The sequence below is a fragment of the Cucurbita moschata genome, unplaced genomic scaffold, assembly GCF_002738365.1.
Source record: "Cucurbita moschata cultivar Rifu unplaced genomic scaffold, Cmos_1.0 Cmo_Scf00019, whole genome shotgun sequence".
In the NCBI taxonomy this organism is placed as follows: domain Eukaryota; kingdom Viridiplantae; phylum Streptophyta; class Magnoliopsida; order Cucurbitales; family Cucurbitaceae; genus Cucurbita; species Cucurbita moschata.
This window is the reverse complement of record NW_019268535.1, coordinates 4214539-4225708: the sequence shown is the minus strand read 5'-3', so window position 1 is coordinate 4225708 and position 11170 is coordinate 4214539. Positions and strand designations below refer to the sequence as shown.

The window sequence follows — 11170 nt, the reverse complement described above, 5'->3', positions numbered from 1 at the left end:
CTGTACAGTGTGGGTTGTGCGATCCGTAAAGAGGAAATTTCAAAGATTGAAATTGAGAAGTTTGATGGATTCGATTTCAGTTTTTGGAAGATACAGATTGAAGATTATCTGTACCAGAAAGATCTTTACGAACCCCTGTTGGGGGTGAAGCCGAATACCATGACCACGGAGCAGTGGAAGCTTAAGGATCGACAAGCCTTAGGGTTGATCTAATTGACGCTATCCAAAAACATGGCGTTCAACATCATCAAGGAGAAGACGATGTCGGACCTGTTGAAGGCGTTATCGAATATGTACGAACAATGTATATTTGATGCAGAGATTGTTCAATCTACAAATGTCTGAAGGTGGATCTGTTGCTGATCATATAAATGAATTCAATATAATTCAATATGATTGTAAGTCAATTGAGTTCGGTGGAAATTAATTTTGATGATGAAATTAAAGCGTTGATTTTGATGTTATCTTTACCCGAGTCGTGAGATACTATTGTTGTCGCGATCAGCAGTTCCTAAGGATCTGAGAAGCTGAAGTTTGATGCAATCTAAGATGTAGTTCTCAGCGAAAGTATTCTCAAACAAGAAATTGGAGATTCATTTAGTAGTGCTCTCAGTGTTCGACCAAAGGGGAAGAAGTAAATTGAAGGGCTCAAACAAAGGTCAATCAAAATCAAAGAACCGTAAAATTTTCCAAACAGACCAAACATAACGTGTTAGAGTTGCGAAGAAAATGTCACTTTCGGACATATTGTTCAAGATCAAAGAGAAAGCAAGATGGCGATGATTCTTTAAATTCAGCCGAGGACATTGGGGATGCTTTAATTCTGAGTGTGGACACTCCGATTGAATCTTGGATTTTGAAATCATATGCATCTTTTCATTCGTCTCCAAATAAGGCGTATCTTACCGACAGCATAGCCTTGGAGATTGAAGGAAAAGAGGATGTCTGCATAAAAACTCTGGCAGATAATGAAAGGACATTAAAGGATGTTGGATATATTATTGGTCTCAAGAAGAACTTGATCTCTATTGGTTAGTTGGATAGCGCAGTTATGCAACACAGTTTGGAAAGAGTTCATGGAAGATTTTGAAGGGTGCTATGGTCGTAGCACGTGGCACAAAATATGGTACTGAAAGTGCTTCAAATCCAAGTGGCTGATAACTCTTCAAAAGTAGAGTTATATCAAGCCTTTTTGCATTAAATCGAGCCTAATTGTCCATTTAATTGAGTTATATAACAAAATTCCAGAACATTTATATTGAACCATGATGTTGTTCCAAATATGGAAACAACATTGCTGGCAAATCTGGAAACAAATTACTGACCCTGATATTGAAGCAATTCGGAAAGCAAATTTTCAGGGATGACATAGAAATTTTAATCCACATCAGCTTATCATTGACTACCCAATTAGAAATATTGTAAGTGGAAGATTTTGTTCTTTCTCAACCAACCAATATTATAGAAAAATGGTACCTAAAAAGATGGAGAGCCACACTTTGGGAAGCAGAATTTCGGATTAGACGCAGCAGCAGCCTCTGCTGGAGTGAAATCGGAAGAATAACTCTAATCCAACATCTGTGACAGCAGAAGGAAAAGAAGACCAAGAGTGATCGATTAGGGCAAAGAGGTGGACGTGAGAGCTCAAGGGAATGGAACTTCCATTGAAGAACAGCAACAAAGCTTGATAACTCTCTATTTCCTTACTCTCTTTTCTTATTCTATCAATTTTATATGGCTGAGATGAGAGTTCCTCTATTTAATTCAGTCTATATGGAGAGGTAAACTTTATAGGGGAGGTGAGAGAGTTTTATATAGTTTAAGTATGTTGACGGTATGATTTTAGTTTATTAAAGAGTTGTTGTTAATGATTTATGTGTGTTTAATTAGCTACTTTACATACATACGTGTTCTCTTATTTGGGAGAAGAGAGGGAGTAATGAAATCCTCTTTAATACTCTAATTCCATTGCAAGGATAGTTGAAGGTAATGGAAGGGTTACAAATAATTTTCTACGGGAGCCTTGTTAATAGAAATCACAAACTCACCATTGAATGTTAGTCAAAAACTCACTTAATTTCTAACGATAAACGTAATAAAAAAGATAGATTCTCTGTGTAATCGATAATTTACTTATTACTTGCTACTTGTGATAACGTATGCTTGCACTTAATCTTGTAAATTTTACATCATTTTATTATATACATCGACAAGCGATCAATGCACAATGGACTTGGACATATGAGCGTCAAATGAATGAAGATGCTGGTTGCGAAAGAAGTTTTAGAAGATCTGAAATTGGTTGATATGGGTCCTTGTGATAACTGCGTTATGAGCAAACAAAAACGAGTTAATTTCACAAAGACTGCCAGAGAATTAAAGAAACTGTAGTTGGAAATGGTCACATTTGGGGACCATCTTGAGTTCCATCATTAGGCAGATCAAAGTTCTATGTCACCTTCACTGATGATTCGAGCAAGAAGTTGTGGATTTATTTCCTGAAACACAAGTCATATGTGTTTGCTACTTTCCTGAAGTGGAAAGCTGAAGTTGAAAATCAAGTGTCTGAAGTCTGATAATGGAGGAGAATACGACAATTCAGAATTAAAAGCAGTTGTGGAGATGAGGGAATTAGATTAACAAGAACAACTCCCGGTAAAACAAGACAAAATGGTGTTGCTAAAAGAATGAACAGAACATTGAATGAGCGGGCAAAGAGTATGAGGATTCATTCTGGATTGCCAAGGATAGTTCTCGATTAACAAGGCCGATGCTGTAAATACAACAGTCTACTTGATCAATAGAGGACCGTCAGTACCCTTAAAGTTCAAGTTGCCAAAAGAAGTATGGACAGGAAAAAAATTTAAGTACTCTCACTTGAGAACTTTTGGTTGTATTGCGTATGTTCGTGTTGATCTAGAGAAGAGTGCTGTGAAAACTCGAATCGGGGTATGTATTTGGGACGTTTTCAACTCTCTAATCTTTTATAAAACTTGCTCGGAAGTTCATTTAGAACAGGTAGAAATTGGTTTGAAAGAAAATTGTTAACTATAGCCCTTGAATTTAAAAGAGAATATGAGGAAGAAATACCAAAAATCCAAACGCTTCAACCTCAAGTTTTAGGAATCCCAAGGCTATTCTAAAACCTTGCTTAGAACTTCTTATTTATAGTTGAAACTTGAACTTACCTTGTTTATTTCAAAATCGAGCTCAATTTGAGCTTGAATTTTCTGAAATATCTAGACATATTTACTCAAACGAGTGACTCGCCGACTTCAATTTAGAATTTCCATCGAGAGGCTATTTAAACTTGGAGAAAAACCAACAATTGGATCTTGAGTTTCCAACAATTTTCTAAAACTGTTCACGGTAGTGAATTTGACTCTTTGATTCAGTGACATTTTCGTAAATACTTCCAACTTTAAGGGTGTTTTGGTAAATTACCATTTTAAAAACTTTTATAATTCTTTACTAAGACATTGAAATCACTTATTTAAGCCTTTATTCTTGTTTGGATCGGTTAAGATTCTTTAGTTCTTAACATAGTACCAGAATGTCTTTAACTTAACCATGTCAATAAATCTCAAATAAGTTACGAGCCTTAAAAGCATAGTCACAATTGACTCGAGTGTTAAACAAAGAGTGTATTTTGTTTGAAAACTTTAGATGAGTCGAGCATCAATTAAGGAGAGTTTTTTTTTTTTTTTTTCAGGGCTTCAGAAACTTTAAAGAGAGTTACATTAACGAATTAAATGTAAAGATCACGAGTTTATATGTAAGGAATACTATCTTTATTGTATTGAGGTCGGTACAATACTAATATGAAAATCTGTTAATTTTAACCCATTAATTAACCTGAGTTCTTAACTAATTCAATTAAAAGCTACCCCACTGTAAAAAAAAAAAAAAAAAATTCAGGGGTTGATAACGAACTCGGTCAAAACCTACCCCCACTGTAAAAAAAACATATTGTAGAATGATATACGGTAAAAGCTGGCAAAGTGCATAAGATTTGTCATTTTGTGATTTACCTTTTCCTTTTTTACCTCTTTCTGCAAGCAACCGTCACGTGTGTCACGTGTGTCACGTGAAGACTGTAAACCTACCCTCCCTCCCTCTCTCACTGCAAATGGTACGAACTATGAGAATATCTGTCAAAAACAAACCTACAAATTTTCAAATATTTTAAAAACTTTAAATACATAAATATAAATGTGTAAATTTCACAATAAATTGTGTTTTTAAAATATTTGAATTTCAAAAATTATTAAAAAAAAAAAAACAAAAATATATTTGGACGGTTTAAATTAAAAAATATATATATATATTTTGTTTAAAAAATTTATTAATACTTTTAAATTTTTATTTAAAATTTTTAAAATACTTTTAAAAATTATATTAACTTAAAAAAATTTATTAATACTTTAAATACATAATCCATTATTTGAAGCTATCTTGCTATCTTGAATTGGGTTAGCAAATATTGTCTCATCAAACAGACGTGAGATAATATTTACAAGCTGAGAATGTTTGCTTAATCTATTTATAATCAAATAAATTACAAGGATATGATTTAATATTAAATATTCTTAATGTAAATTTGAAAGATGTTGATATAAGCCTAAATATTTAAATTTTATTTAATTTTTCAAGTTGGTTTGGAAGCAATGTTTAAGTAAATAATATTATTATTGAAGGGAAGAGAAAAGCTTATAAAGAAACCATTTCTTGGTTGCTATACACTCTAATGTGGCCATAAGTTATAAAAACTTGCAACAATAATAAATATGTTAATTACAACAGCTTGCATTATCTGATTTAGATACAACTGGTTGACAGCTTTGTCTCATCATCCCTAACCCCTCTCTGGCTTCTGAGTGTTTTTTTTGTACTCAAAATTGCAACCTCAACCTCAAAATGGCAACTCAACTGCATCGTGGTCTGGTGTTTTGTAACTGAAACCCGACTCGTCGCTCGAATGCCTCTTTACCACACTCGCTCTTTGCACTAAACGCACCAATGCTTGTACTACTTCCGACATTGGAGGTCGAAATTCGGGTTCCGGCTGCAAAAGCCTCAAATCTTAGAACTAATACCTTTGAATAGAGAGAGAGAGAGTACAAAAATCACAAGGAGTAAGTTTGTTTTTGTTTTAATTAGTTAGTGTGAGATCCCATATCGGTTGGGGAAGAGAACGAAACACACATTTTAAAAATCTTGAGAGGAAGCCCGAAAGAAAAAGCCCAAAGAGGACAATATCTGCTAGCGGTGGGTTTAGGGCGTTACAAATGGTATCAGAGCTAGACAATGGCTGATGTACTAGGGAGAAGACTGAGTCTCGAAGGGGATGAACACGAGACAGTGTGCCAGGAAGGACGTTGGGCCTTGAAGGGGTGGATTGGGGGTCCCACATCGATTGGAGAAGGAAACGAGTGTCAACGAGGACGCTGGGCCCCCAAGGGAGGTGGATTGTGAGATCCCACATCGGTTGGGGAGGAGAACGAAACACCCTCTATAAGGGTGTGGAAACCTCTCCCTAGTAGACGCATTTTAAAAACCTTGAGAGGAAACCCGAAAAGAAAAGTCTAAAGAGGACAATATCTGCTAGCAGTTGGCTTGGGCCGTTACTAAAGAAGTTTACCTGAACACATAGAGCAATGATGTCGGCAAAGCGCGATAGAGATTTTGCCGGGTACATTCCATTCAAAGTAGGATCGACCATTTTCGCTAAGGCGTCAATATCGTGAAGTTGGGGAGTAGCCCATCTCACAAGCGACTGCTCCGATCTCACCCGCGAACTGAACAAAACGAAGGGGATGCGAGAAATATCAGCAAGAAATGGATATGTTTAATCAAATGCATCTAACTTAGTTCTAAGGAGAATGGTTTACCTATCAAGCGGCTTTCGTCCCGTCAACAGCTCCAACATCACCACGCCAAAGCTGTACACGTCGCTTTTAACGGTGTATATTCCCGACAAGGCAAATTCCGGAGCACTGTAGCCAAAGGAACCAACCATCTGAGTAGAAACCTGCAAGAATCGTTTGTTAACACGTTTACGAGCTCGAAATAGTAAGAATCCTAGAGTGTTAACCTGTCGCTCTGTGTTGGGCGTTAAAGCAGCCAAACCGGAATCAGACAAATGGGGGTTGAGCTCTTCATCAAGTAATATGTTTGCTGTCTTCAAGTTTCTATGTACAACAGAAGGCAAGCATACCTCATGCAAGTATCTACAATAGAAATGTTCCGAATTAGACGAAAATTGGAATAGCATTTTTCGAACTCGAGAAGAGACTATCGAAGCTTGTAATGAACTCGAACATACTCTAAAGCTCTAGCTGTTCCAAGTGCTACTCGGACACGTGCGTTCCAAGTCAGTGTCTTGCTACTATCTTCAGCAAAATGGAGCATGTCGTGTAAACTTCCATTACCAATGAACTCGTAAACGAGAAGACGCTGACCATGCTCGACGCAATAACCATTTAGTGTCACAATATTCGTGTGCCTCAATCTTGACATGTTTGAGACCGCTTCAAGAAAATTGTCTTCTTCCTGTAGCGACAATGCCGCATTGTCGATTTTCTTGATCGCCATTATCTACGAGGAATTAAATCACAGTATGTTATTCAAAAAGCTATAGGTAGCGACTAATTCGTATGAATCACAACTTCCGACCAGCGATGCAACCAAAACTAATGGATAGATCAACAAGAATCGTGTTTCAAAAGAGAACTGTGCACAACTTCCAACCAACGATGCAACAGAACCTAATGGATAGATCAACAAGCATCGTGTTCCGAAACAGAACCGTGCACAAGTTCAGAAAGCAGAAACTGATTCTAGATGTATATGCTCACTCTTTGGGACTTATTATTGAAGATGAGACGAAGTTACCTTCCCGTTTGGAAACTCGGCTTTGTAAACACGACCGAGAGAGCCTTCACCGACTATACATTCTTGACTAAAGCTATTTGTTGCACTTTGAAGAGAAGCAACAGTGTAAGAAGTAGCAGTAATAGGGGACTTTATCCTTTTCACCGATCCGTTTTTCGCTTGTAATCTCTCGGGATTCATTTTCTCCGCAGGAAGTGGCTTAATATCTGCAACAGCAGCAACGCTTTTAACCCGATGCTCGTGCACCTCCGTATTCACTGTAACAAAGGTTAAGATCAAGATGTTTAGCTGGTCGTCATAGTCGAACTGAATCATAACTAATGCTATTTATCCCCTACCGCTAGTGCCAATAGACAGCCTTCCGCTCGAAGCTCGTAGACCGATGTTCTTCCGTTTTCTCTTCTGGATGCATACAGCAAAAGCAACTAACACAATGAGGACAAAAATTATAGCACCCAAAATTATCCCTACTATTTCCAAAACTGACAAGCCTTTCTTCGAGTTTGATGAACTGCTATCAGAGCTTGAGGCAGTGTGGTTGCCACCACCGGACCCAGGGCGTCGGGGGCTGTTACGAGATCTACCGGGAGGAGGTGGAGTAAAAGGGGGTGGAGGAGGTGCAGGACTGTTGTCGAATGAATTTCCATCGTATCTGTTTTACATAGACGATATATTTAAATATATTATGCAACAGTTTAATATATCGAAGATAAATAAGCAATCACTGACATGAAATTTTCGATCGACTTCAGTTCTTGAGGTATCCATCCACTGAAATTATTATTCGCTACATTTCTGTAACGTAGAGAGAAAAAGAAATAAGAAACGGAAACGAGATAACAGCCGACAGGAGCTGGAGCCACATTACATAAGAACTTACAGCGTCGTTAGAGGCAAACTGATAAGATTATTGAGAGAACCAGTCAATTGATTGTTCTGTAAAAAGCTACAAAACGAAGAACAAATCAACTTAAAATGTCAGTTTCTGCTTTTTAATCGTCGTTAGAAAAGAACGCCGGAGTTTGAAAAGCTTACAGAGAAGAAATATTCGACAATGAGCTCAAGGAATTCGGAAGATCCCCGGTAAAGTTGTTGAAAGAAAGGTCCCTGAAAAGACATTGGACGATAAGCTCAATGAGATATCATTAATATGACTTGATATGATCGACATCGTTAAAAGTCCTGAAAATGGAAGCATAGCGAACAAAGAAGTCATTACATAAACAAAGAACCGAAAGGGACGATCCAAAGAAGAATCTTACAAGGTCCCCAGGGAAGTAAGATTCGTGAAAACGTCTCCTATCGCCTGAGCTAGCAAATTATGGCTCATATTCCTAAACGGGAGGGTTCGAGGGAGAAACACGGTCAGTGGCATCGAATTCTAATTTAATTGCTTAAAAAAACGTTGACCGATATATTGAACTGTAAAATCACTCACAGATAATTGAGAGAAGCCATGGTGGAAAGTGAATAAGGAAGATTACCAGTTAATTTGTTTTTTGCCATATTTCTACACGGATGATTGAACAGAAGTTAGCAACTAAACAAGAACAAACAAAGAACCAAATCAAAACCATGATTATGCGTACAGGCTCGTGAGGTTCGGCGGTAGTTGGTAAGGAATCGTGTCGTGAATATTGTTGTTGCTCATATCACTGAAAAAACATAGATTATCAAATTTGGGAACCCGACAAAAACATGATAGGAAAATAGCATAGAACACTCACAGATTTCTCAATGAAATAAGACTCGAGAGCGCATAGCCCATCGTGCCATTCAGCCCCAACCCGGAAATCTCACTATTGCAATAAGCAGTAAATCGGATTAGTTAAAGCAATCAAGCAATAGAATGCCATAAAGGAATTATGAGTATCACTCACATGGAGACAACAGCAGAGCCTTCACATGTCACCCCTTTCCATAACTCAACACATGGATCACCGCCACTACCAATCCAGCCAGTCAGCTGTGGAGGACTGTTCAATGAGGTGTATATAACTTGCAAAGCTTGAACTACAACATTAGAAAGAAACATGAGAAGAATAACAATCATTTGCCTGTTAGGAATCACGACTCACCACAATGGTATGATATTGTCTACTTTGAGCTTAAGTTCTGATGACTTTTCTTTGGACTTCCCCAAAAGGTCTCGTACCGATGGAGATGTATTCCTTACTTATAAACACATGTTCATTCCCTAAATTAACCAATGTAGAACTCCCTCCCAGCAATCCTCATACACCATGGAGCCTCCATTGAGGTATATGGAGCCCTCGAACAACCTCCCCATTATCGAGGCTCGACTCCTCTAAAGCCCTCGAACAAAGTACACCATTTGTTCGACACTTGACTCGCTTTTTACTACACCTTCGCGGCTCACAGCGTCTTTGTTCGACATTTAAGGATTCTATTGATATGGGTTATTTAAGGGCATAATTCTGATACCAGGTTAGGAATCACGACTCTCCGCAAGAGTATGATATTGTCCACTTTGAACATAAGCTCTTGTGGTTTTGCTTTGGGCTTCCCCAAAGTGCCTCATACCAAGGGAGATGTATTACTTACTTAAATCATCCCTTTAATTACCCAACGTGGGACTCCCTCCCAAAAATCCTCAACAATCCTCCCCTCGAACAAAATACACCATAGAGCCTCCACTGAGATCCATGGAGCCCTCAAACAAAGTACACCCTTTGTTCGATACTTGACTCACTTTTAACTAGGCTCACAACGTCTTTGTTCGACATTTGAAGATTCTATTGATACGGTTTAGTTAAAGGCATGACTCTACTACCATGTTAGGAATCACAACTCTCCACAATAGTATAACATTGTCCACTTTAATTAGCCATCGTGGGACTCCCTCCCAACCATCCTCAACATTTTCAGAAGATTCATAACTCAACAAGAACAGAGGAAATCACTGAACTGGGTTTTCTCAACAGAGATCAATAGACATAAAAAACAACAAAGAAATCAAAATCCCAATAGAACATACACGAATCACATTCCAAACAAACCAAATCCAGCAAATCCAGCAATCCCAGATCAAAAAACAGAGCAGAAAAGGGGAAATGGAAAGGTAAAGAGAAATCAACCCATTACCCACCATCAGAAGCAAGAGTAAGAGCAGGAACAAGCGGAACAGAACCAAAGATCAAGAAGAAAAACACCCAGAAAGCCATTACACCTCCAAACACATTCAGCAGTGCTCTGATACCCTCTTGTTCTTCAAGGGTTTAGAACATGCAGAAGCAAGAATGAAGTAGAGATCAATGGGGAGAGGGAGGAAGCATCGCCATAAAAGAAAATGACAGCTAGAGAGAGAAGGAGATTCGAAGCTTATGAAGAGAGAGAGAGAGAGAGGGGAAAAATGGGAAAATGGGGAAAATGGGAGTAGGAGTGTGTCGGCGAAAAAGGAAAAGAGGGGAATTAAAAGTGTGGAAATTAGTGAAAAACAGGAAAAAGGGTGAGATTTTGTATGTAGGCCAACGCAAGCAACGTATGAGTACAAACATCTTCATTTTCTCTTCTTCTTCTTCATCTCTCGTCTCTCTCACTCTCCTTTCTTTATTCCACTTCATTAAGATCCTTTTCTTATATTCTCACGTTCTTATGCTAAATTTTTGGTTACGTCAAATCTTTTCAAATTTTTTTTTACCCTTTTCTCTTTCTTCCACGTTTTTTTATTGAACATTAATAAAGATTAGACTTTCAACTTCTCTGCCGATTCCATTAGAGTGATTTAGAATCATACCCACATTAATTAAATGTGGTAATTTGTATTTTTCAATATGCCAATTTTACTATATTATTAATTTGAAGATAAATATTTTTTTATTTTTGGTAATAAATCAAGATTTTAGATCTTTATTAATAAGTATTTTTATTTCTAGTTACCATTTAAGTATAAATTCTTAGAGTGTGTGAGAAAAACTTTATAAAATTATGTATTTAAGAATACATAAAACGAAAAACAGTTAAATGAGAATGACACCTTTTATCTTTGAGGTTGACTTTGGATGTATTTGGATCTCTGTGTTTTACTTGACATCGTTTACCTCAGTGAGATTTAAGATAACTTTTAACACTTTTAGTCATGGTTGTTACAGATATAATTAATCACACAATTGGTTAAAAAATCCAATAAATCATTAAGGCCTGAACCAAGGAGGAAAGCCTAAAATGAACCACAAAAGAAGAAAGTCCGACGCTTACAAGTTATTTTACACTTAGAACTAGATCATATCAGAATTAAGGTACGTCGAGTTTATAA

The 11170-nt window shown here is 37.3% G+C and overlaps 1 protein-coding gene across 1 annotated transcript; it reads right to left on the bottom strand.

Annotated features, from left to right (window-relative positions):
* Positions 1–4673: 4673 nt before the first annotated feature.
* LOC111457156 (protein STRUBBELIG-RECEPTOR FAMILY 8-like) lies at positions 4674–10298 on the bottom strand. The gene is made up of 16 exons (XM_023099317.1): positions 10004–10298; positions 8775–8907; positions 8622–8693; positions 8484–8549; positions 8333–8404; positions 8157–8228; positions 7930–8001; positions 7775–7840; positions 7624–7689; positions 7233–7546; positions 6895–7151; positions 6326–6597; positions 6095–6230; positions 5892–6031; positions 5642–5798; positions 4674–5065 (listed from the first exon to the last, which is right to left on the bottom strand). The coding sequence occupies exons 1-16, from the start codon at positions 10077–10079 to the stop codon at positions 4913–4915; spliced, it is 2124 nt and encodes a 707-aa protein (XP_022955085.1). The 5' UTR covers positions 10080–10298; the 3' UTR covers positions 4674–4912.
* Positions 10299–11170: the final 872 nt, after the last annotated feature.

What these genes read in the sequence shown, in the direction of transcription:
- LOC111457156 (XM_023099317.1), bottom strand. Translation starts at nt 10,079, where the DNA reads ATGGCTTTCTGGGTGTTTTTCTTCTTGATCTTTGGTTCTGTTCCGCTT. An exon ending in GGCTCTGCTGTTGTCTCCAT is followed by an intron (nt 8,694 to 8,774) that starts GTGAGTGATACT and finishes TTATTGCAATAG; the next exon opens with TGAGATTTCCGGGTTGGGGC. An exon ending in CTTACTTCCCTGGGGACCTT is followed by an intron (nt 8,002 to 8,156) that starts GTAAGATTCTTC and finishes ATGTCTTTTCAG; the next exon opens with GGACCTTTCTTTCAACAACT.